We start from the raw sequence: 25,742 nt of genomic DNA on the forward strand, positions 1-25,742 counted from the left end.
CACGTAGTCACCCGTAATTACGGGAGCCCCATAGACTTCTATGGGCCTGCCCGTGCAGTTATTATGGCCCGAAATAGGACATGTTCTATATTTTTCAACGGCACGGGCACCTTCCCGTAAGCATACGGGGAGGTACCCGTGGCCAATAGAAGTCTATGGGCCCGTAATTACGGCCCGTAATTATGGCTCGTAATTACGGGCGTTTTTACGTTTGTGTACATGAGGCCTAATACTGTCTGCTGGAGCCATGTATCTAAGCCTATCATGTGTGATACTGACTGCTGAGCTAATGTATCTATTCCTTTAATTTTTTATACTGTCTGCTGAGCCAATGTATTTAATCATATCATGTGTGATACTGTCTGTTGAGCTAATATATCTAATCATATCTAATGGCGTAGCTATGGGGTTCATAGTCTTATAGATGCGCTGTCTCAGATACATAAATTTTTTTATTGATGCTTGTCCCTTATTACTTCATAAGGGGTTTCTAAGGGTATGTTCACACGCAGAGTTTTCAGGCGTATTTTGGGGCATAAACGCCTCGAAATACGCCTTGAAAAACTATAGCTAAACGCCTACAAACATCTACCCATTGAATTCAATGGGAAAAACGGCATTCAGTTCAGAAGGGGCGTTTTTTTTACACCACTGTTTTAAAAAAGTGTGCGTAAAAAGACACCCTGTAAGGGTATGTTCACACGCTTAGCAAAAAACATCTGAAAATACAGAGATATTTTCAAGGGAAAACAGTTCCTGATTTTCAGACGTTTTTTAAGCAACTCGCGTTTTTCGCTGCGTTTTTTACGGCCGTTTTTTTAGCTGTTTTTCTATAGAGTCAATGAAAAACGGCACCAAAAACGTCTCAAGACGTGAAATGCACTTCTTTTTTGCAGGCCTTTTTTACACAGCCGTTTCTCAAAACGGCCGAGTAAAAAAAAACGCCCCGGAGGAACAGAATGCTGTTTTTCCGATTGAAATCAATGGGCAGATGTTTGGAGGCGTTCCACCTCCAATTTTTAGGCCGTTTACGGCCTGAAAAACGGCCCAAAATAAGCTGTGTGAACATACCCTAAAAAGGAGTATGTCACTTCTTGAGTCATTTTTGGAACTGTTTTTCATTGTGTCAATGGAAAACAGCTTCAAAAACAGCTAAAAAAAACGCCTCAAAAAACGTTTTCCCTTGAAAACAGTTCCATAACTTTGAGGCGTTTTTTTATTGAATGTGTGAACATACGTAGCCTAAGTTCACTTTTATTTCCCTTCTCGGGTTGATGGTGTGCTTTACATATTTTTTGGGAGCGGGAAGTGGCGTCACCAAGTAAAGCGTAATTCACCACATCTCGGGCCGCTATTTATCTGCCATATGGGGGGTGATATTATATGTGGGCTTTTTAGTCCCAGTCTGGCCCTGGTCCCAAACATTCTTACTACAATCATAAGGAACCATCCAGTGCTAGAAAGTATCTTCTGAGTTGGAAGGACTGTTCCTTGTTTGTTTGTTGTTTTTGATGTGTCAGTAAATACTTGTAATTGATGGGTTATGGGAGGATAATTTTAAGCAAAAAGTAGACTTCCCATTCTTAAAAGAAATAAATGTAAGGTATGACTGATATCTAGAAGGAAAACTTCAGTAAAGTTTATCAATGAATTCTGCTGTGTCTCTACAGAAACTGCAGCCAGACCTCCTGTGGTCCCTGCTGTTAAATCAATAGGAGCAATACAGCCGCTGCCAGTACTGAATGCTGGAGTTTAGAAGATGAAGTGAATGCTCTGTCCAGATTTCTTCACTTGATTCTGAGCATTCAGCACAGACCACAGGAGGTCCGGCTGCAATTCTACAGAATCTACTGATACAGTATACTGAAAATGTCCTCATCCATGTACAGTAGGTCCTATCTAACGGTTATTCCTCTTGAAATAGGAGGCACGCTTCAATGGCAAATGTTGGCAAGTGGCCACGTTTTTCACTTTGCTAAACAGCTTCCCTTCTTCAGTACATTTGCAGGACGGTCTGTTATCACAATATCAGCTAGTCTTTCAGTCGTGAGAATTATAATGGTATTATGCTAAATAATAGGTAAGTAATGTTGGCAATTTATAGATTAAAATAAACTTTTTAGTAAAAAAAAATTAATGAAATATCCTAATGGGAAAAGCATAGATTTGATGCAAGCCAAAGCTTTTTATGTCCAGTCAGTTCCCAACATATAGAGTCCTAATACAGAAAAACATTCTGTACAATAAATTACTATGCAGCTATTTGCATGTCACATATCTTGTTGTTAGCCATATAGAATACAGTATATCCCATTGGTATACAGAGTTTTTTTCCCCATAAATCTGTATTACAGAGTATTCTGCATTTAGGTGGGGATATCGCCATAATACAGTACCATATGGAGGCACCATACAGTATCACACGGGCTGCCTATGGCTCCCTAGTACAGAGTACTCTTTTGTAGGGTATTAGTACTCTGGTGTCATCAAGATCCCTCAGCAGTGCAGCTCAGGTTTTGGGCCTGTAATTTCAATAGACCATAACGCAGCTTCCTTTAATATTATCTGCTATGTTCTGATAAGGCTCATGAGCAATTGTTAATGCAGGCGACTACTATATAGAACTATATGGTGCCCAGTCATGTGCAGGGTCTTAACTGGAGCCCTGAAATAATAAAGCTTTATTGCTTGTCCAGGCCAAAGTATATAATCTGTCCCCAGTCTTATGTGCACAGCCATATTTCATCGTATGGTGCCTCCATATCGCACCGTATTACAGGAACATTCACCATAACGTGACATCCGATGCAACATGAATGGATCTGAGATAAAAAATAATCAGTGAAGTTGGAGCCATACAGAGGTACATTACAGTAAGGCCTACAATGACATGCTCCATACAACTCTGTACAATGTGCATAATAGGGAATTTCCTCCTTAGCCATTTCTCTTTTGGTGGGTTCTACCTGTTCTCTTTGATACGCTTCCTTTCACCCCTGCTTCAGAAAACAAGGTGAAGTGCAGGAGTGGGACATTGAGCAGCTGTCAGTCCAGGTTAAAGTAATATGTTATCTGTCATGAACCCTAAGTAGATCTAATTATGCACATGATATAGTTATGGTGGAGTGATAGATAATGGATAACTCATGCATACCTCCCAACTGTCCCGATTCCACTGTCCCGGCCGATCTTCAAAATGTCCCGCTGGGCGCTGCATCAAAACAGGCGGCAGGAGTCTTGCGGTGGTGTTCTCACTGGGATCGATGCCGGCCCGGAAGTGGACCAGTCCAGTCACCTGACCTGTCACCTGACCTGTCATCTGACCTCACCGGTCAGGTGACTGGACTGGTCCACTTCCGGGCCGGCATCGACATCAGTGAGAACACCGCTGCAAGACTCCTGCCTTCTTCTGACGGTGTGTGAAAGCAGAGCGGAGAGTGGCAGCAGTAGGGCCGGCTACCTCTACCGCTCTCTGCACAAAGTATAAGGGGCTGTGTGTTGCGCTACCTACAGGGGGGCTGTATCTGGCGCTGTGTACAGGGGGGCTGTGTCTGGAGCTATCTACAGGGGGACTGTATCTGGAGCTATCTACAGGGGGGCTGTATCTGGCGCTATCTACAGGGGGGCTGTGTGTGGTGCTATCTACAGGGGGGCTGTGTGTGGTGCTATCTACAGGGGGGCTGTATCTGGCGCTCTCTACAGGGGGGCTGTGTGTGGCGCTATCTACAGGGGGGCTGTGTGTGGCGCAATCTACAGGGGGGCTGTGTGTGGTGCTGTGTACAGGGGGCTGTGTGTGGCGCTATATTACAGGGGGGCTGTGTCTGGAGCTATCTACAGGGAGGCTGTATCTGGCGCTATTTACAGGGGGGCTGTGTGTGATGCTATCTACAGGAGGGCTGTATCTGGCGCTCTCTACAGGGGGGCTGTGTGTGGCGCTATGTACAGGGGGCTGTGTGTGGCGCTATATTACAGGGGGGCTGTGTCTGGAGCTATCTACAGGGAGGCTGTATCTGGCGCTATTTACAGGGGGGCTGTATCTGGCGCTATCTACAGGGGGCTGTATCTGGCGCTATCTACAGGGGGGCTGTATCTGGCGCTATCTACAGGGAGGTTGTATCTGGTGCTATCTACAGAGGGGCTGTATCTGGCGCTATCTCCAGGGGGGGCTGTGTCAGGAGCTATCTACAGGGAGCTGTATCTGGAGATATCTACAGGGGGGCTGTATCTGGAGCTATCTACAGGGGGGCTGTATCTGGAGCTATCTACAGGGGGGCTGTATCTGGAGCTATCTACAGGGGGCTGTATCTGGAGCTATCTACAGGGGGCTGTATCTGGCGCTATCTACAGGGGGCTGTGTGTGGTGCTATCTACAGGGGGGCTGTATCTGCCGCTATCTAAAGGGGGATGTGTGTGGCGCTATCTACAGGGGGGCTGTGTGTGGCGCTATGTGCAGGGGGCTGTGTGTGGCGCTATGTACAGGGGGGCAGTGTCTGGAGCTATCTACAGGGAGGCTGTATCTGGCGCTATCTACAGGGGGGCTGTATCTGGCGCTATCAACAGGGGGCTGTGTTTGGAGCTATCTACAGGGGGGCTGTATCTGGAGCTATCTACAGGGGGGCTGTATCTGGCGCTATGCATAGGGGGGCTGTGTGTGGTGATATCTACACGGGGGCTGTATCTGCCGCTATCTAGAGGGGGATGTGTGTGGCGCTATCTACAGGGGGGCTGTGTGTGGCGCTATGTGCAGGGGGCTGTGTGTGGCGCTATGTACAGGGGGGCAGTGTCTGGAGCTATCTACAGGGAGGCTGTATCTGGCGCTATCTACAGGGGGGCTGTATCTGGCGCTATCAACAGGGGGCTGTGTTTGGAGCTATCTACAGGGGGGCTGTATCTGGAGCTATCTACAGGGGGGCTGTATCTGGCGCTATGCATAGGGGGGCTGTGTGTGGTGATATCTACACGGGGGCTGTGTGTGAAGCTATCTACAGGGAGGCTGTATCTGGAGCCATCTACAGGGGGGCTGTATCTGGTGCTTTCTACATGGGGACTGTATCTGGAGCTATCTACAGGGGGCTGTATCTGGAGCTATCTACAGGGGGGCTGTGTCTGGTGCTATCTACAGGGGGCTGTGTGTGGTGCTATCTACAGGGGGGGCTATGTCTGGAGCTATCTACAGGAGGGCTGTGTCTGGTGCTATCTACAGGGGGACTGTCTGTGGCGCTATCTACAGGGGGGCAGTGTGTGGAGCTATCTACAGGGGGCTGTGTCTGGTGCTATCTACAGGGGGGCTGTGTCTGGTGCTATCTACAGGGGTGCTGTGTATGGAGCTATCTACAGGCGGGCTGTGTGTCGAGCTATCTACAGGGGGGCAGTGTGTGGAGCTATCTACAGGGGGCTGTGTCTGGTGCTATCTACAGAGGGGCTGTGTCTGGTGCTATCTACAGGGGGCTGTGTGTGGCGCTATCTACAGGGGGGCTGTGTGTGGCGCTATCTACAGGGGGGCTGTGTCTGGAGTTATCTACATGGGCTGTATCTGGCGCTATCTACAGGGGGGCTGTATCTGGTGGTATCTACAGGAGGGCTGTATCAGGAGCTATCTACAGGGGGCTGTGTGTGACGCTATCTACAGGGGGCTGTGTGTGGAGCTATGTACAGGGGGGCTGTAGCTGGAGCTATCTACAGGGGGGCTGTGTGTGGCGCTATCTACAGGGGGGCTGTGTGTGGCGCTGTGTATAGGGGGCTGTGTGTGGCGCTATATTACAGGGGGCTGTGTCTGGAGCTATCTACAGGGAGGCTGTATCTGGCGCTATTTACAGGGGGGCTGTGTGTGGTGCTATCTACAGGAGGGCTGTATCTGGCGCGATCTACAGGGGGGCTGTGTGTGGCGCTATGTACAGGGGGCTGTGTGTGGCGCTATATTACAGGGGGGCTGTGTCTGGAGCTATCTACAGGGAGGCTGTATCTGGCGCTATTTACAGGGGGGCTGTATCTGGCGCTATCTACAGGGGGCTGTATCTGGCGCTATCTACAGGGGGGCTGTATCTGGCGCTATCTACAGGGAGGCTGTATCTGGTGCTATCTACAGAGGGGCTGTATCTGGCGCTATCTCCAGGGGGGGCTGTGTCAGGAGCTATCTACAGGGGGGCTGTATCTGGAGATATATACAGGGGGGCTGTATCTGGAGCTATCTACAGGGGGCTGTATCTGGAGCTATCTACAGGGGGCTGTATCTGGCGCTATCTACAGGGGGCTGTGTGTGGTGCTATCTACAGGGGGGCTGTATCTTCCGCTATTTAGAGGGGGATGTGTGTGGCGCTATCTACAAGGGGGCTGTGTGTGGCGCTATGTGCAGGGGGCTGTGTGTGGCGCTATGTACAGGGGGGCAGTGTCTGGAGCTATCTACAGGGAGGCTGTATCTGGCGCTATCTACAGGGAGGCTGTATCTGGCGCTATCTACAGGGGGGCTGTATCTGGTGCTATCAACAGGGGGCTGTGTTTGGAGCTATCTACAGGGGGGCTGTATCTGGAGCTATCTACAGGGGGGCTGTATCTGGCGCTATGTATAGGGGGGCTGTGTGTGGTGATATCTACATGGGGGCTGTGTGTGAAGCTATCTACAGGGAGGCTGTATCTGGAGCCATCTACAGGGGGGCTGTATCTGGTGCTATCTACAGGGGGGATGTATCTGGTGCTTTCTACATGGGGACTGTATCTGGAGCTATCTACAGGGGGCTGTATCTGGAGCTATCTACAGGGGGGCTGTGTCTGGTGCTATCTACAGGGGGCTGTGTGTGGCGCTATCTACAGGGGGGCAGTGTGTGGAGCTATCTACAGGGGGCTGTGTCTGGTGCTATCTACAGGGGGGCTGTGTCTGGTGCTATCTACAGGGGGGCTGTGTATGGAGCTATCTACAGGGGGGCTGTGTGTGGAGCTATCTACATGGGGGCAGTGTGTGGAGCTATCTACAGGGGGCTGTGTCTTGTGCTATCTACAGAGGGGCTGTGTCTGGTGCTATCTACAGGGGGCTATGTGTGGCGCTATCTACAGGAGGGCTGTGTGTGGAGCTATCTACAGGGGGGCTGTGTCTGGAGTTATCTACATGGGCTGTATCTGGCGCTATCTACAGGGGGCTGTATCTGGTGGTATCTACAGGAGGGCTGTATCAGGAGCTATCTACAGGGGGCTGTGTCTGGTGCTATCTACAGGGGGCTGTGTGTGACGCTATCTACAGGGGGCTGTGTGTTGGGCTATGTACAGGGGGGCTGTAGCTGGAGCTATCTACAGGGGGGCTGTGTGTGGCGCTATCTACAGGGGGGCTGTGTGGAGCTATCTACAGGGGGCTGTATCTGGTGCTATCTACAGGGGGGACTGTGTCTGGTGCTATCTACAGGGGGGATGTGTGTGGCGCTATCTACAGGGTGCTCTGTGTGGAGCTATGTACAGGGGGACTGTATCTGGAGCTATCTACAGGGGGCTGTGTCTGGAGCTATCTACAGGGAGGCTGTGTGTGGCACTATGTACAGGGGGGCTGTATCTGGAGCTATCTACAGGGACCCTGTGTGTGGAGCTATCTACAGGTGGCTGTATCTGGCGCTATCTACAGGGGGGCTGTGTCTGAAGCTATCTACAGGGGGGCTGTATCTGGAACTATCTACAGGGGGCTGTGTCTGGCGCTATGTACAGGGGGGCTGTGTCTGGCGCTATGTACAGGTGGGCTGTGTCTGGAGCTATCTACAGGGGGGTTGTGTCTGGCGCTATGTACAGGGGGGCTGTGTGTGGAGCAATCTACAGGGGGGCTCTGGTGGATGATTTTTCCATTGACCGGTAGCAGTTACACAACTGGAAAAAAAAATCCCCATCATGTAACTCTGCTACCTGTCAATTGAAAAGTCATCCACCATAGGGTCTCCCTCTTGACTTCCATTGTTCTCAGCCTTTGGGTTTGTCCTGCAGTTGCTGTCGCCGTGATGAGCAAATGTTATACCCAAGATAGGAAAAGTAACACAAAGACGACATAACCGGATATCTGTGATATCCAGACAGCCCAGAGATCCGCAGTGAGAATGTGCGCGTGTTATTTGCAGAAGGATCTGGCCGTGATTTGATGTGTGTTTATGCCGGATATTGGGCATGGTTAGGGGGGCGTGGCTTAAAATGTCCCACTTTTCCGAATTCAAAAGTTGGGAGGTATGCTCATGTTGTCTTTTTTCTTTTTGTAATGGCTCATAAAGGCCTTGCCCATTTCCCTTAAATGTATGTTCCTCCTTCCTCCTTTGTAAAACATAGCTACAGTACTTGCAGTAAAGAAGAATAGGGTACAACAAATCCCAACTGGTGATATCATGTTAACACATACTCTAGAAGGCATAGAAATACAGAGGTTTTGCACAATGTTGTAAACCAAACGTATATATGTTCACATGTAGTGTTTTTTCAGCCATTTTTCAGGCCGTTTCGGAAGCAGAACGCCTCCAAACATCTGCCCATTGATTTCAATGGGCAAACGCCGTTCTGTTCCGACTGAGCATTTTTTACGTAATTGTTTTTCAAAGCGGCCGCAAAAAAGAAATGCATGTCACTTCTTCAGCCATTTTTGGAGCCGTTTTTCATAGACTCTATAGAAAAACAGCTCCAAAAACGTCCGTTAACGACGTCGCGAAAAACGCGACTTTGATTAAAAAAAGTCTGAAAATCAGAAGCTGTTTTCCCTTGAAAACAGATCTGTATTTTTAGACGTTTTTTATTTTGTGTTTGCGCATACTCTTATTGCATACATCGCCAAATGCTGGCAGCGGATGTCAGTTGCTGGCTCTAGAGCCTAATATGATTGATAGAAAGCTATATATAAAAATATATTAACACTGTATTACAAAACAATATATAGGCACACATATTGTTATAAAAGTGAATTACATGCATATGTTTACAATGACTTTCTTCATTTATTGAATGATTGCTTTTAATCTTTAACCTTTAATCCCTAAAATATAGGGAATCATCTATCTATCTATCTATCTATCTATCTATCTATCTATCTATCTATCTATCTATCTATCTATCTATCTATCTATCTATCTATCTATCTATCTATCTATCTATCTATCTATCTATCTATCTATCATCTAATCAATCATAAAAGCCTATACATACACAACAAGTTTCATCTGCAAGTCATATTTATTTCTGAGACCTGTATAGTGGCACATGGAGTCTCTATGGTTCCGTATAATGTCCCCATGGTTGTGGTATATGGTGCCTCTGCGTGGCACAGTATTCTTCCCTAGAAGCAATGCTTGTAGAGGAGAACAGCTCCATAATACCGGACAATTTTTTCATTTAGAATCTGAAAGAAAAACCTCAGTGTACCTTCTTAAAATCGATGTCACATTGAAGTGCAGTATGAGTCCATAGCACTCTTTGGCTACAGTATTACGGACCATACACCACATATACGTAATACAGCTGAGCACTTAAAGTTAGAAAAGCCACACAGGTAAATATTGAAAAAGGGAAACAAACAAAACCAGTTACCTGTGTTGTAGTGCTTCGTGCAGTACCCAAGTTCGTTCTCCTCTTTTAGTATGAACTGCGGCAATGTTAAACCATCAGCAACTTGCACTGGGCTATTACTCAGCCATTCAAATATAAGGTCATTCATTGTGTATCCAACTAGGGGAAGCAAACCACAGATGATTAGATTGGAAATTGAAGGCACATCAACGTCTCGGAGAAAAGAAAATCAGACATTTCAACCTCATTTGCAGCCGGGCAAAAGCTTCTAACATGCAAAACACAATTCTAATTATCCCACTTCATTTGGAACAAAATCAGAATATCTCACACTATATAATGATTGCCACGAAATGCTGAGTTTAAAACAGACTAAATAAAAAACCTTCACTACGTTCCTTTTGCCTTTTGTTGGAAATCTATACACGGCTCGATCTGATATCTATTCCTAATAAGCCTCTTCATTTTGTTATATCAGGATAATTTTTACATGAGTTGCCCACATTAGAATCAACCATTCTGTGGACTGAGCCAATAACAATGAGAAAACTGAATTCTAATTTACTGATATAGCAATACACCCAACACTAAGGCTATATTCGGACGAACGTGTGCAAAATCGGCCGCGAAAAACAGCAGTTTTCTACGTCTGATTTGCACCCTCGCGGGACTCGTTTTCACGGGTCCCTCGTAGACTTGAGTCTATTGAGAGATCCGTGAAAACGGACAAAAATAGGACATGTCCTTTTTTTCACAGGGTCTTCACATGGTCCGTTAAAACAACGATCGTGTGAACAGCCCCATTAAAATACATGCAGCCGTGTGGCGGTCCTTAAAAAAATGCCCGTCACACAGTCTGAATAAGCCCTAACTCTCATAGACTGCGCACAAGCAACCACTGTCTGTTCCTACAACTAAAGAGGGCCCCATTTTCTTATAGGTGGAGGTCCCAATGGTGGGTCCTAACCTATTAGATTGATTAAATTTTTTCATAGTTGAACCCTATAAAAGTCCCAATCATTGCACTTACCACATTGAATGCCATTCTTATATCCTTTATATTCGGACTTGTATATACTATTTCATCATTGCGCACCACCTTAAAGGGGTTGTCAAAGTGTCCAAAAAAAAAAACTGGATGCAGAAAATTTAATGAAATAAAAACATTGCTTAAATCCCCACAGCTCCAATGCTGGTACTTTGGTAGTCTCCCACCGGTCTTTCCTTACATTTCAGCAGCGATAACACACCATACCAACACATGAGCACTGCAGCCAATCATTGGCTGCAGGGGCGATGCCAATAAGTGCGGCATGTGACCGTTGAGGCCAGTGATTGGCTGCAGTGGTCAAGGGCCAGTGCTGCATGTCATCACTGCTGGAATATAAGTAAAGTCTAGTGGGGGCCACCAGAGCATCAGAGCTGAAGCGGCAGGTTTTTAATGGGTGAGTAATGTTTTATTTGTATTTTTTACATCATTACATTTTCTGCAGCTTTTTTTTTAACTCTTTGACAACCCCTTTAAATTTACCCTTTGTCTGTCTGCCTGATGTTTTCTTCGTGACTGTATGTACATGGACCAGATTTTTAAAAGTACATTCATTTAATGTCAAAGGACAGTACAGCTTATAATAACTTCTGTCAAAACTGCCTCCCCAGCCGTGCCTCAGCAACAATAGGTGGGCATCTCACCGTTTAAGACTGGGTTCCCACAGTGCAGATTTCCTGCAGATTTTGGCTGCATTTTGTAAGCCAAAACCAAAGTTGGATCTAGGAGAGCAGATCTATCAGGCCTTTCTTTATATATTTCTTCTGTTTAGGTTCTATTCTTGTTTTGGCTTAAAAAAAATGCATGGGAAATCTTCAGTAAATCTGCACTGTGTGAACAAGGCCTTAGAAGCACTGATGTAGCAATACACCCAACACTAAGTTGCTTTCTAAACAGTAGATATAACCTACTTTAGGGGCGCACTTAGGTGGAATTTCCTAGTATTGGAAACTCACCCCTGAGCCATTCATAAGAATTTGATTTTGTGCCGCCAATAAGTGAAGCTCACTGCATATGGATATATTATAGGGTTCAATGGGAGCTGGGAAGCAGGTAATTTGGAGCTTTGTATTAAAAAAAAAAGAGCTCAAGCTCCTGTAAAACAATTCTGAATTTATTTAGATTTATTTTAATTAAATTATTCCATTAACCATCTCTAATGATCCCTGCACCATCCTTAACCTCCAGGAATATTAGGTGTTAACCAGGGATACCAGTTGTCTGTAAACTGCCGGACATTCTGTAGAATGGTGGGAGGGGCATTTTTCAATATTAAACGTGGGCACCAACAAGCTTGGATACCCCCTTTTCTGCATTTGACCCTGTACATAGTAATAGAATCATTAATTGTTTAAGATGAGAATTGTCCTTGCTTCCCAAATCTAGAAGAAAAAGTGGGACAAAAGTTTTCCTATTGCACAATGGCATTTGGCATTTACTCTTTACAAGTTAAAGACTACCTCCAATTTAGAGGTCTATGCGTCAAATTATTAAAGAAATTGCATTATCTAAAATGTTCTAATATATTCTCATTCCTAATGCAAGAAGGAGTGATCATAGTCCTGGCATTCCCTTCCTTAAGAGTCTATAAAATGTGTGTAAACTATAAATAATAAACCACAGTCTATAGCTTGTTGACAGGCTCCTAGGACCACCATGGGGAATTTGATTTCCGTGAGCTTCCCTGCGCTAACTAGATCACAACTGCCTGTACCAGGAGCGACCTGCTAGAGAGAGTATTTTAGACCTTGATGGAGAAAGAACAGCATTGAAAACCACATGAAAAATACCTTTATGAACTAGCACGATCCTGGTTTTCAATTTTAGTAGTTCTAGACACATTTTCTACAACAGTTTCTTTAACAAAAGCTACAACCAGACCTTCGCAGTTATGGTGGGTATTTTAGCCAGCATACCTCCAAACCAAGAGGAATAACAAAAGAATGGCATAATGTAGAGATCTAAGAAAAGATGCTCCAGAATTGTTATTTTATAGGGAATACAAGTATCTACTAAAACAGACAAGTTATCTTTAATGATGGCTCTCTACAGTCAGTTTGCTCACCGCTCTGAATCCCCACTCCTACACTAGGCCAGCTGTGGTGACAGTCTAATCCCTCTAATCCTTTTACTTCTACATTCTACAAATGTTCCAGTAACCGACTTCCTGCAAATATTTTATCTTTCTTTGACAGGACATAATTTTCCTTTGTTCAGTTTTCACTCATTATTCCGAAATGATTACATTTGGAGATGAGCGCTTTATTCCAAAGGAGGCGTAATGGTCAGATCATCCCTCTTACCGTTACTGCGCACATCAATATTGTGCTAAGCTGTATATTTTGTGTATAGGATCATACTAATTTTGAATTTCCAAAAAACAGCACAACTTTTTGTGAATTTTTATCACACGGCAGATGTTCCTTAAAATCTATTCATTAAACTTCAATTACTGCATAGCAACATAGTTAGCAAAGAGCATGGAAATGAGTGATGGAAATGCCGGCTTTTTCAATGTATTCATTAATGGTGACATTTCGTTTTTTCCCTGAATTTTATCCGGTGTGATGAAATGTTATATACAATATGCCATCTAGTAATTATTTTACTGGAGAAAGAAGATTAGGTTTGTGACTCTGGCACCATTGCTTAAAAGTTAATGATTTTCCCCGAATTTCTTAATTTGTTCATCACAGATCCTGTCTGGTTGTCATGACAAGTATCATTATCTGAAAGGAGTAACATACTTGTTCAAACCCACCAATACTTGCTCATACCGTTGACAATATTCTACGTACAATGGGAAACTCATAAAATGAATTTCCTTCGTTTTTAAACACTTGAGTGTCCAACACCGCCAGAGGTGAAGACTTAAAAATGGCTATGTTTTGTATCCTGTATACAGAGCAGCTGTATCTAGCTCTTAAACCTGAATCCGTCAGGTCAGCGGCACTGACGCATTCAATGAAAATGGGTCCTGCGTGTCTCTGACACTCAGGATCCACCTGTAATCTATCACATCTAAGTTATGAACAACACGCTGGATCTGCTGAACCCGTCATTCCAGCTGACATGACGGATTCAGGTCTCAATGCATGATACAAAGCAGCTGTATCTCAAAAAGCAAAAATAATTTGTAATAAAAAGTATTTAGGAAGTTGCACCAAACACACTGATGCACAATTATATTAACAAAAAAAAAAAAACATGACGTCAATGGTGTACACAGCCTGTAAATCTCCCTATGTTTCAATGACGCCTTTAACGTAAAATTATACACTCATATCCTAGTGGCAATTTATTGATCCCTGTCTCATATATTATAATTGTTTTGGATTTATACGCATCAATGTACCCTTTCTGTTGTGTCTCCTAACAACTCATAGAGGTAAGATAACTCAGTACATTGCATGCAGTCCTAAGGAAAACAACACAACATTACCGCACATTATGCCCAATATCAGCTCTTCTATCTTGACAAACTCAGCCCTCTCAAATGTATATGATCATTTGAGAATATTTTTTGCCTAAGATGAAATTGATCACCAACATGCAAATATATGGAAAATGCCTTCATATTCATCTATTACGTGTATGTGCACCTTTGCAATACTTTTTTGGTCCAATGCATTGAGAATATAAAAATTAAGCACTATTTCATGTAGTCTTGTCTAAACATATCCTACTGTTTCTTGTATATAGCTCTTATGCAGACCTATGTGAACCAGACTGATGCAGATGCACCTTTATGGCTGCAGACTACCAAACACTGTGTCTAGTCTGATCTGGCAGTCACATCCCTTCACTCTGCTTGATTTATATTAACCTACTCCAGGGCATTGTTATTGCATCGGTGGTTCGTGTAGGTTTATATTATTTACACAAAGCATTTTCTATATCCCTGAGACTTATGTGCTATATTATCTCACAGAAATTACAGCTTACTCGACCATGACAGTTTGAGAAAGGGAGGAGTCACAGGTTAGAGCATTTAAGAACGGAAAGGGGAATGCCAACTAAACTCAGAGTTTGCAGCTCCACCTACACATGACAGAATGCAGGGCTTGAAGATAAATGAAGCAATACAGAAATTAAGCAACAGCATAGAACAACCTGAACATCTCAGACGTATACAAATTTATATATATTTATATATATATATATATATATATATATATATAAATATGTATATTTATTTTAACCTGATTATTTAATTCATATAGAAAGATAAGTTTGATTTTTTTATAAAAAAAAAGTTCTAAATAATCCAAATCCAATTATGTGATTCCTTTCTCAGTGTATTTTAGCGGTCCGGTGGCATCATCAACAAAGCTAATATAATCATCATCAAAGTTTTTTAATTGCAAAACAATGGCGTGTTTCAATTTCAACTATACATATCCCGTACAATACTTACAGCTCTCCAACTGCATTGCACAAGTTTGTACATCCATAGGAAAATTCTTCAGATCCATTGGACAAGACAATATTAATGTTAATCTGAAGGAAAGAAATTTAATACACAAATTAGATTGATAATCAAAGTCCAAATGTGTTTTGTCATTGCATTGCTATTTTTACTCTCTATTTTCTTTTAGAATTTTCAAATCTGTTTTATTTTTTTCCAAGTATTGAAATTGATGGGCCATCTGAATGATTTATGAAGCTATACATAGTTATTGGACTTTATGATGGGTATGCATTCGTTTGCTTTGGAAAATCAACTTCAATAGTTTTATATGCTCGTAAATTAGCTGCCAATGTGCCCAGTTGGGGTAGCTAGAAGCTCCTGGACCCAGATGCAAAATCTATAATAAGCCCCCTAACCATTACATGCCTTTAGTTAAGAGGGTACCTAGGGGAGGGCTTGCAGGGCATGTGCCCTCAGTGCTGTGTACCAGGTTGCATCAATAAGCCAATTTGCCTTGGCCAAGGTTTCAAGATACATGGCTATGGCAGCAAATTAGGTGAAGAGAAGGCTAGCTACAACTCTACTTTAGTGGTGCTGGTGTTATTATATGGGTAAAAAGGCACCCTTTGGGCCCCCTCAGGCTCCAGGGCCCTCTGCACACCCTATAGTTATGCCCCTGAATGTGCCTTGTGCCCTCTGATTTTCATGATAAAGCTGATATACACAGTGAGGACTCATTCACGTATGTTTTTGTTTTGTCTTTTATAAGGCAACTTAAGTGGCTGCCCATAGCAGTTTTTACCTTTAAGCCCGAGGGTTGTTTAAAGCAGAGGGAGGCACATGCAGCAGTTAAGAGCCTGCAGAAAAGTTTACATAGAAACACTTTAGTGCCAAACGTATGTGGACACCCCTTCTAATTGTTGCGTTCAAGTGTTTTAGCCACAACCATTGGAAACAGGTGCATAAAATCAAGCAAACAGTCATACAATCTCCACAGTCATACATTGGTAGTAGTATGGGTCGAACTGAAGCTCAGTAACTTTAAACGTATCACTATCATAGGATGTCACCTTTGCCATGTCATTTCATGAAATTCCTGGTCTGCTAGATCTGCCCCTGTCAACAGTAAATGTTATTATTGTAAAGCAGGAGCATGTAGGAGAAACAACAGCTTAGTCACTAAAATGAACTGAGCAGGGTCACCAAGTGCTGAGCTGTTTGGCATTTAATAATCGCCTATTCTTGGTTGTCTCGCTCACTACAAAGTTCCTCACTGAATCTGGAAGGGACATTGGCAGAAGAACTGTGTGTTGGGAGCTCATGAAAAGGGTTTTTATGGTTGAACAGCTGCACACAAGCCTAAGATCACCATGCACAATGCCAAGTGTCGGCTGAAGTGATGTAAAGCACGTCACCACTGGACTCTGAAACAGTGGAAACGTGTTCTCTGGAGGGACGAATCACGCCTCTCTATCTGGCAGTTTGATACATTAGACAATTATATGCTTCTAAATTTGTGGCAAAAGTTTAGAGAAGGCCATTTCCTGTTCCAGCATGACTCTAGGCCTTTGCACAAAGCGAGGTTCATAAAGACATGGTGTGACGGGTTTGGCGTGGAGGACTCAAGTGACTGCACAAGGCCCTGACCTTAACCCCATCAAACACCTTTGGGATGAATTGGAACACTGATTGCGAGCCAAACATTCTCGCCGGACATCAGTGTCTGACCTCACAAATGCTCTTTTGGCTGAACGGGCACAAACTCCCACAGACAAACTACAAAATATTATCGAAATCCTTCCAATAAAAGTGAAGGCTGTTATAGCCGCAAAAGGGGACCCAACTCTATATTAACACCCATGGTTTTGGAATAAGATGTCCAACAGTCTCATATATAGTAGGCGTGATGGTCAGGGGTTCACATACTTTTGGGAATATAGTGTAACATAAATCTGCCCCTTTTCATAGTACAGAATTTATCGACTTAAAGACCAATTCATGTGGAGAATTTTTCCAATGTAAATTACAGGAAAATTCTGGTAAAAAAAAAACAGTCATCCTAATTAAAAGGGTTGTCTGAAATGTAAAAAACGATCTGCTTCGCCCCCCAGAAACAGTTCCGCCTTTGTCCATGGGCTGTGTCTGTTATTGCAACCCCGTTCAAGTGATTAGGGCAGAGCTGCAATAACTGGTATAGTCCATGGACAAGAGTGGTGCTGTTTTTACAACAAAAACAGACCCTACCTAGCAGCATGCAATGCCAGCAAAGCGGAGTACTGCTAAATCTCAATGCTACTATAGAAGAAGTACTGTACTCTGGACTACCAGGTAAATAACTCTTTTTTTTTTTTTTCGTTTTCCCTATTCTTTGATTGATTTGGGGGAAAGAAAGGAAGGGAGTTAGGCTGTCGGCTCTGTACTTGTAATTTGGATAAATGGAAAATTAAATATTTCCTTTAATTTCTATTCCAGCTTGATCTGTGGTCACTGCCGGGATGCCTCATGCCTCAATGCTAAGGATTAGTCTGGATATTCTTGTGCTTTATGTAATACCAGACTTTAGTTTCATTTGTATTACATGCTAAGTCAATGTACAGTATGGTACTTGAAAAAACAGATGACTCACTCTAACACGATCTTCTTTTTTTTTTATCACATTTGTTTTTATTGAGTTTTTCAAATCGAACATACAAGTAAGCAGGAACTAAGCTTACTTACAAAACTTAACATAGTAAAAATAGAAATAAATTTACATAACTTAACATAACAAAGGTATCAGTACAATATCATAGCTTTGTGTACAATAAATCATTATGAACAATAAAACAATATGTAAGGGAATACATCAGGGAGTCTCAATGGTATTTTTGCACAATAATATATGGTTTGTATGTGTGAATATCCATAAATCTAGTGTATCGCATTACAATACTGGCTGGAGGTCCAAACATCCCACATGTTGTCAAATGAGCTTTTTTTATTTAACACGATCTTCTAAATGATCTAGCTCTAAGGATTCCAAGTGATTAATGTAAAATTGCCTGTGTGTCTGAATTTATGTTAAATAGTATACATAATTTATCGCTTTATAAATTTAAATGGTGAACACTCATATGGTTCCTTATTAAGAGAACAGCTGTGTGAAATGATATGGGACACATGTACTGCAGACACGCTCTCACAAGATTAACTAATGAACCAGTCAATTGATGACACAACATTACTGGTATCTAGATAAAAACATTTCCAACTGCAATAAGTTCCTCGTTTTTCTACATACAACCATGTATTTGGTGACTTTTTGTAGGCCCATGTTATATTGAAGTTCAGTAATTGTAGGTGCATTTCCAGGGACCTTCACCACGTTCAGGTATATGAGTCAGGGCTAGGCTTTCCCTTATCCGGGGCAAAGATTCAGTTCATTGCCCTAGCCCTGTATCTAAATACACCGGCTAAGGCAGAATGTCTTTTTGGTGCTCCCCTGGCACACTACTTCTAGGACAACTTCTAGGACAACTTCTAGGACAAGTTCTAGGACAACTTCTAGGCACACATTAGCCTCAAGGGATTGTTCATGTTTGGATAATTGTTGGTAATAAAGATCGTAAAATGTACAGATTTGCATTTCTCCATGATAGAATTCTCAGACCATCACATGCAATAAGTACAGTGATATCTAATGGAGAAATTTTTAAGCAGGTATAATATTCATGAAACTGAATACCATATATGAGAAAATGTTCATCAGCATAAATGCTCATTATTAATACTGTTGGCCAAAATATCTGTGCATCCATAGTCAACTTGCTTAAAGGGGTTGTCCGCTTTAAACAATCTCTACTTGTTAGAAGGGTCCCTTGACAATAAGCTGATCACAAAGTATCCCCCTGCTGGGACCCCAAGCTGTAATGTATGGGAAAACCTGTCATTAAAGGTCGTTTAGATGGCCCGATACTGGTCATGAAAACGAGCACCGATCGCAGAGCATCGGCGCTCATTAGCTTTTTTCCACAAGGAGCAATATATGGGGACAAAAGATTGTTACTGTGATCGTTCGTCCGCATGCATTTGCATCATGTCGGCAGCACACCTCCTTGTTTACACAGGGACATGTGCTGCCGACTAGCGATAATTTTTTGGGTTTGCATAAAAGATGCAATCGGCCGATGAACAAACGTTTGCTCGTTCATCCGCTGATCGCTGCCCTGTTTACAAAAGGCAATGATCAGGAATGACCGTTCATACGAGCGCTTCGTTCCACCGATCATTTACCCATGTAAAAGGGCCTTTAGGCTGTCTTTTTGTTGCATTTTATATTTGCAATTTTATGTTTTCGTTCATGAACCTCCATTGAGAGACAAGTTTATATACTAAAACAAAAAAAAAATGTATGTTAAAGCGCAACAAAAACGCTGTGTGAACCCAGCTTTAGTGGTCAATTTCCCTGCAGCGCCACCACAGGGGAAATAAAGCATTACACAGTTTTCCATTAAAATCAATGGATTGTCTGTGCAATGCAGGACAGGACAGGTCTTTGTAGCCGCTCTACACTCTGAGGATATGGAAAAGAAGACCCCTCTCTGTAAATTCTGAATTTCCTAATGGGGTATCTAAAAATAGTTTTTTGAAACTAGACAACCCATTCAACCTATTGACTTTTTGTTTCTTGCTTCATGAATGCATTACATACAGAGGCATAACAGGAAGCTCCTGTACAATGCAAAAAACACCTACACTTAGCCTTTGAAGCTTATACAAAAACAGCAGGCCAAAAACCTCTTCCGCTGAGAGGTCAGAGGTGGAAACTGCTAGAAGAAAGTGCATGCCTGGTGGTGTTATAGGGGCGGACACCGACAATAGAGGTTTCTTGTGCAACAACAGTATACAAGCTCCGTGTTTTACAACTGCAAATGCTAGCCATTGGAAATGTCATTCATGGCTCTCAAAAAAATCACCGGTAAGCAAATCCTTTAAGAATTATGAGACATGGATGAAAAGGATTGTAGTCCCTATATATCATCTAAAAGACCAATAGGAGCACTATGATTTATTTATTTTTCAAATGGGTATTCCACTTTTATTTATTATTATATTTTTTTATAGAATAAGAAACCATAATTTTTTTCTAATATACATATATTTAAAATCCTCAAAATGTTCTCATAACAGTGCAGTAGCTTCTGTCTAAGAAAAATAAAATGGTATAGACCACACATTAGTCCACCCACAGGATAACGGAATAGACAGTGACAGACATGATTCTGAGATAAAGTAGAAAGACTTTATAAGTTCTGCTCCTCAATAAACTACTATTCACTTGTTAGATACCTGGACAGTGTTAGGCTTCGTTCACATCTGCATCAGGGCTCCGTTCTGGTGTTCCATCGGAGGCTTCCCGTCAGAACAGAACCCTGACTGAAACAAACAGAAACTATTGATTTCAATGATGACGGATCCGGTGCAAATGGCTTCCATTTTTCACAGTTGTGCAAGGGTTCCATCGTTTTGACGGAATCAATACCATTGTTGACTACGGTATTCATTCCGTTAAAAATGACGGAACTCTTGCACAACTGAGACAAACGGAAACCATTTCCACCGGATCTGTCACCATTGAAATCAATGGTGGTGCAAACGGAAACCTATGGTTTCCGTTTGTTTCAGTCAGGGTTCCATTCTGACGGGAAGCTCTAACGGAACGCCAGAACGGAGCCCTGATGCAGATGTGAACAAAGCCTTAAAGAGGTTGTGTGGTTTCAGCAAATTAATTGTAATGACGGGGGGTAGGGAAACGGACAAGTGAGCCCTAGTCTACCCGCCACTCTGTCCCTGCCTACTTGCAACAAGCCGCCCTAGGCGACGGGGTACAACTGGGCGGCGGTCCCTGCGCTCAGTAAGTGCACGACAAACACGACAAACATACAAGGGAATACAAGCAAGGGAAAGGGGCAGTTGCCCACGGCAACACCGTGAGCAACCAGAGTGGTGAACGAGCCGAGTCAAGCCAGGAGTGTGCGAGGTACCAAACGAAGAGCAGATGAGTAGTCAGTAAGCCAGGGTCTGTATGGAGCAGGATCAAAATAGAAGGAGCTGTAGCTGGGCCAGGAAACCACACGAAAAGAATCACAAGCACCGAGGGACAGGAAGGGCAGGCTTAAATAGACCGAGGGCGGGAGCTAGCTGAGTCTGGCCAGGTTGCGAGATGCTCTCCCACTCCTAAGCCTGCCAGCCTGAGTGGTGGAAGCTGGAGTCAGTCTCAGGGATGTAGATTCAGGTGCTGACTGATTAATTATGGGAGTTAACCCTGAAGCTGTGCCTGGCAGATCCTTTACAGTACCCCCCCTTTTATGAGGGGCCACCGGACCCTTTCTAAGTGGACCTGGCATACTGGGGAAACGCAGGTGGAACCTCCTGACCAATACCCCAGCGTGAACATCCCGGGCGGGTACCCAAGTCCTCTCCTCGGGCCCGTATCCTCTCCAATGGACCAGGTACTGGAGGGAGCATTGGACCATCTTGCTGTCCACAATCTTGGCCACCTCGAATTCCACCCCCTCAGGGGTGAGGACGGGAACAGGAGGTCTCCTCGAGGGAGCCAAGGACGGGGAGCAGCGTTTAAGGAGGGAGGCATGAAACACGTCGTGTATACGAAAAGACGGGGGTAACTCCAGCCGGAAGGAGACAGGATTGAGGACCTCAATGACCTTATACGGCCCAATAAACCGGGGAGCAAACTTCTTGGACGGAACCTTGAGACGCAAGTTCCTAGACGACAACCACACCAGATCCCCGACCATAAACAGGGGGTTAGCAGAACGTTTTCTATCAGCCTGAGTTTTTTGTACACTCTGGGACGCCTCTAGGTTCTTCTGAACCTGGGCCCAGACTGTGCACAGTTCCCGATGAACGACCTCTACCTCGGGATTGTTGGAACTACCAGGTGAAACGGAGGAGAACCGTGGATTAAACCCAAAATTACAGAAAAAGGGGGAGACCCCTGACGAGTTACTGACCCGGTTATTAAGGGAAAATTCGGCGAGGGGAATGAATGAGACCCAATCATATTGACAGTCAGAGACAAAACACCTTAAATATTGTTCTAGAGATTGATTAGTCCTCTCAGTTTGGCCATTGGTTTCAGGATGGAAGGCAGAGGAGAAGGACAGATCAATCTCCAACTTCATACAGAAGGCTCTCCAAAACAATGAAACAAATTGTACCCCTCTGTCCGAAACAATATTGACAGGGACCCCATGGAGACGCAGGATGTGTTTGACAAACAAGGTAGCCAACGTCTTGGCGTTGGGTAGTTTCTTGAGGGGCACAAAGTGGCACATCTTACTGAAGCGGTCTACTACCACCCACACCACCGACTTGCCTTGGGATGGAGGCAAATCGGTGATAAAATCCATGGAGATATGTGTCCAAGGTCTCTGGGGAATGGGCAACGAACGCAGTAAGCCCGCTGGTCGGGACCTGGGAGTCTTGGACCTAGCACAAACCTCACAAGCGGCGACGTAAGCCTTAACGTCTTTAGGCAACCCAGGCCACCAATAGTTTCTAGTAATGAGGTGTTTGGTACCCAGGATGCCTGGATGACCAGATAGTGCGGAGTCATGATTTTCCCTAAGTACCCTTAGCCGGAATTGCAGGGGAACAAACAGCTTGTTCTCAGGAAGGTTCCCGGGAGCTGAACCTTGATCAGCAGCAATTTCAGAGACTAAATCAGAATCGATCGAGGAAATGATTATACCTGGAGGCAAAATACAAGCAGGATCTTCCTCCGAAGGAGGGCTGGCCATGAAGCTACGCGACAGTGCATCAGCCTTAATATTTTTAGACCCAGCCCTATAGGTAACCAAAAAATTTAATCTGGTAAAAAATAACGCCCATCGAGCTTGTCTCGGGTTTAGCCTCCAGGCAGATTCTAGGAAAACCAGATTCTTGTGGTCGGTAAGGACCGTTACCTGGTGCCTAGCCCCCTCCAGGAAGTGGCGCCACTCTTCAAATGCCCATTTAATGGCTAAGAGTTTGCGGTTGCCAATATCATAGTTACTCTCAGTTGGCGAAAACTTCCTGGAGAAGTAGGCACAGGGGCGGAGATGGGTGAGGGACCTGGTACCCTGGGACAAGACAAGACAGCCCCCACTCCCACCTCAGATGCGTCAACTTCCACGATAAATGGCTCCATTTGGTTGGGCTGAACCAGCACCGGGGCCGAGATAAAGCACTTCTTAAGGACCTCAAAAGCCTGGACAGCCTCAGGAGGCCAGTGGAGGAGATCAGCTCCTTTGCGAGTGAGGTCCGTAAGAGGCTTAGCGATGACCGAGAAGTTAGCAATAAATCTCCTGTAATAAACGTACAAGTGAGCCCTAGTCTACCCGCCACTCTGTCCCTGCCTAATTGCAACGACCCGCCCTAGGCGACGGGGTACAACTGGGCGGCGGTCCCTGCGCTCAGTAAGTGCACGACAAACACGACAAACATACAAGAGAATACAAGCAAGGGAAAGGGGCAGTTGCCCATGGCAACACCGTGAGCAACCAGAGTGGTGAACGAGCCGAGTCAAGCCAGGAGTGTGCGAGGTACCAAACGAAGAGCAGAAGAGTAGTCAGTAAGCCAGGGTCTGTATGGAGCAGGATCAAAATAGAAGTAGCTGTAGCTGGGCCAGGAAACCACACGAAAAGAATCACAAGCACCGAGGGACAGGAAGGGCAGGCTTAAATAGACCGAGGGCGGGAGCTAGCTGAGTCTGGCCAGGTTGCGATAGGCTCTACCACTCCTAAGCCTGCCAGCCTGAGTGGTGGAAGCTGGAGTCAGTCTCAGGGATGTAGATTCAGGTGCTGACTGATTAATTATGGGAGTTAACCCCGAAGCTGTGCCTGGCAGATCCTTTACATTAATGTTATTTTTTTGTATAATTAAAAGGTATACAATTTTCTAATATACTATCTGTATTAATTCATCACGGTTTTCAAGATCTCTGTTTGTTGTTATTCAGTAGGAACATTCAAGAAGACCTGCAGTGGAAACACAACTTTCCATGTCTACATTCCCCACCTGACTGTATATCACACTTCACACTTCTTTTATGCATTCTGTACTTACTATTCGAAACCCTTCCTTGTCTGTGCTTTAAAAATGCTTCCATCTTGATTCTTAGATTTCCCCAGCTTTCTCTTCCTCTCTGCTTTGCTATCAATTCCATTATGCTTCAGCACAGCATCACATGTCCAGCTAAAGACCATACAATTTCTGCGTGTTGGGGGGACACTGTGATTATCATTCTCTCTAAATTCTCCTAAACAAGCTGAGAAACCATAAGTATACAGACAAGGAGGCTGCACTATATTCTTCTACATTATACTTGTGTGACAGCAACCTGTCTAAGTATCAGTGGTGGCTGATGATAGTGTGGTACAGGAAATGTTGAAGCCTGTGATGGGTGACACATAGATCCCCATAGACTCAAGTACAGAAAGCGTGTCACCGAGCCTGATTCACACTGCTGCTAAGCAACCACCCCAGTCTGATATATAGAGAAAAATAACAGGTGATAGACTGACACATGGAATACCATAATGGTACATATGGGAAAGTTTAGTATTGGCCAGAGTGTCCCTTTCATTGTTTACTTCCACTGGATAAAATTCTATCCATGGTCACCAGCGGTTCAAAAACGCAACAAAATGTAATATGTGAACCCAACAATGCTGTAAGTGTAACGAGCCGTGCACCTGTGTGTGTGTATCACTTGAACAAAAATAGTTGTATCCACTAGAAGTAAACAATGAAGGTTCCTACTGAATAACAGCAAGCAGAGATCTTGAAAACCATAAGGAATTATTACAGAAAGTATATTGGAAAATTGTATAACTTTTATGTATAAAAAAAATAACTTTAATTTGTTGAAACCGGACAACCCCTTTAAGTGAATGCCAGGGATCGCATGACATGTAGGGGGGGGGGGGTGAAATGACTGACACCATGTTTAGTCCTATTTAGTCATCCTATGGATGCAATAGAAGAAACTGATCCATGCGCTAAGCCATACTTGCAGGTAAGGGGGCCCTTACTGCCTATGTCTGTCATTTGGTTAGTTTGGTTTGATATTATTAAATAACATACAATAGTAACCCGATATTTTTTGTTTCCATACAATCTAAATGATCTTGAAAACACATACTGGCACCTTCCTCTTAGCTAAAAAATGAATTTCTATCTTCCTGAGAGAAGAAAATCCTGCAAGAATATATAAACAATTAAGAATTCTACTATTTCTAAAAACAAGATCCAAATCTGAATATATTTCCCTCAACTGTTCAATCACTCATCACCGGGCACTCATTTCCTTACAAAGAGGGAACTTGCGCGCAGCCTGTCAAACCATCACATCTGATAGAATGGTATCTCTTCTTTAAGTGACACCAAATGCCATTTCACTGAGAAATAGAAGGCAGTTGGTGCCATTGTGAAATGAACTGGGAAATGTTCTTGACATTTTCTGAAGTTAGAAATTTTGAAAACTTATGCAAAACGTTGTTCAGAGCTGTATTTGGGAATGCAGCAACGAGCTGTCAAGCATTAGATAATACAGAACAGTGACTTAAAATGTATTTTGACAGAAATATAAATGTTGGAATAATTTCAGAAAATTTTAATTTTACACAATTGAGGGGAAATAAAAGTATACAAGCAATTTTAAACATAGATAGATAGATAGATAGATAGATAGATAGATAGATAGATAGATTTTAAAAATAGAATGATAAG

At 43.7% G+C, this 25,742-nt stretch overlaps 1 protein-coding gene across 1 annotated transcript in view; it reads right to left on the reverse strand.

The window, feature by feature from the left end:
* The window catches only part of GLRA2 (glycine receptor alpha 2), a 227,473-nt gene that overhangs the window by 157,255 nt on the left and 44,476 nt on the right, over positions 1-25,742 (reverse strand). The window contains exons 5-6 of the mRNA XM_075854432.1: positions 14,976-15,058; positions 9,532-9,669 (exon numbers count right to left, since the gene is read on the reverse strand). Of these exons, the coding sequence (XP_075710547.1) occupies positions 9,532-9,669; positions 14,976-15,058 (221 nt within the window). The remainder of the gene's footprint in view (positions 1-9,531; positions 9,670-14,975; positions 15,059-25,742) is intronic.

Source organism: Rhinoderma darwinii, chromosome 2, assembly GCF_050947455.1.
Source record: "Rhinoderma darwinii isolate aRhiDar2 chromosome 2, aRhiDar2.hap1, whole genome shotgun sequence".
NCBI classification, from domain to species: domain Eukaryota; kingdom Metazoa; phylum Chordata; class Amphibia; order Anura; family Rhinodermatidae; genus Rhinoderma; species Rhinoderma darwinii.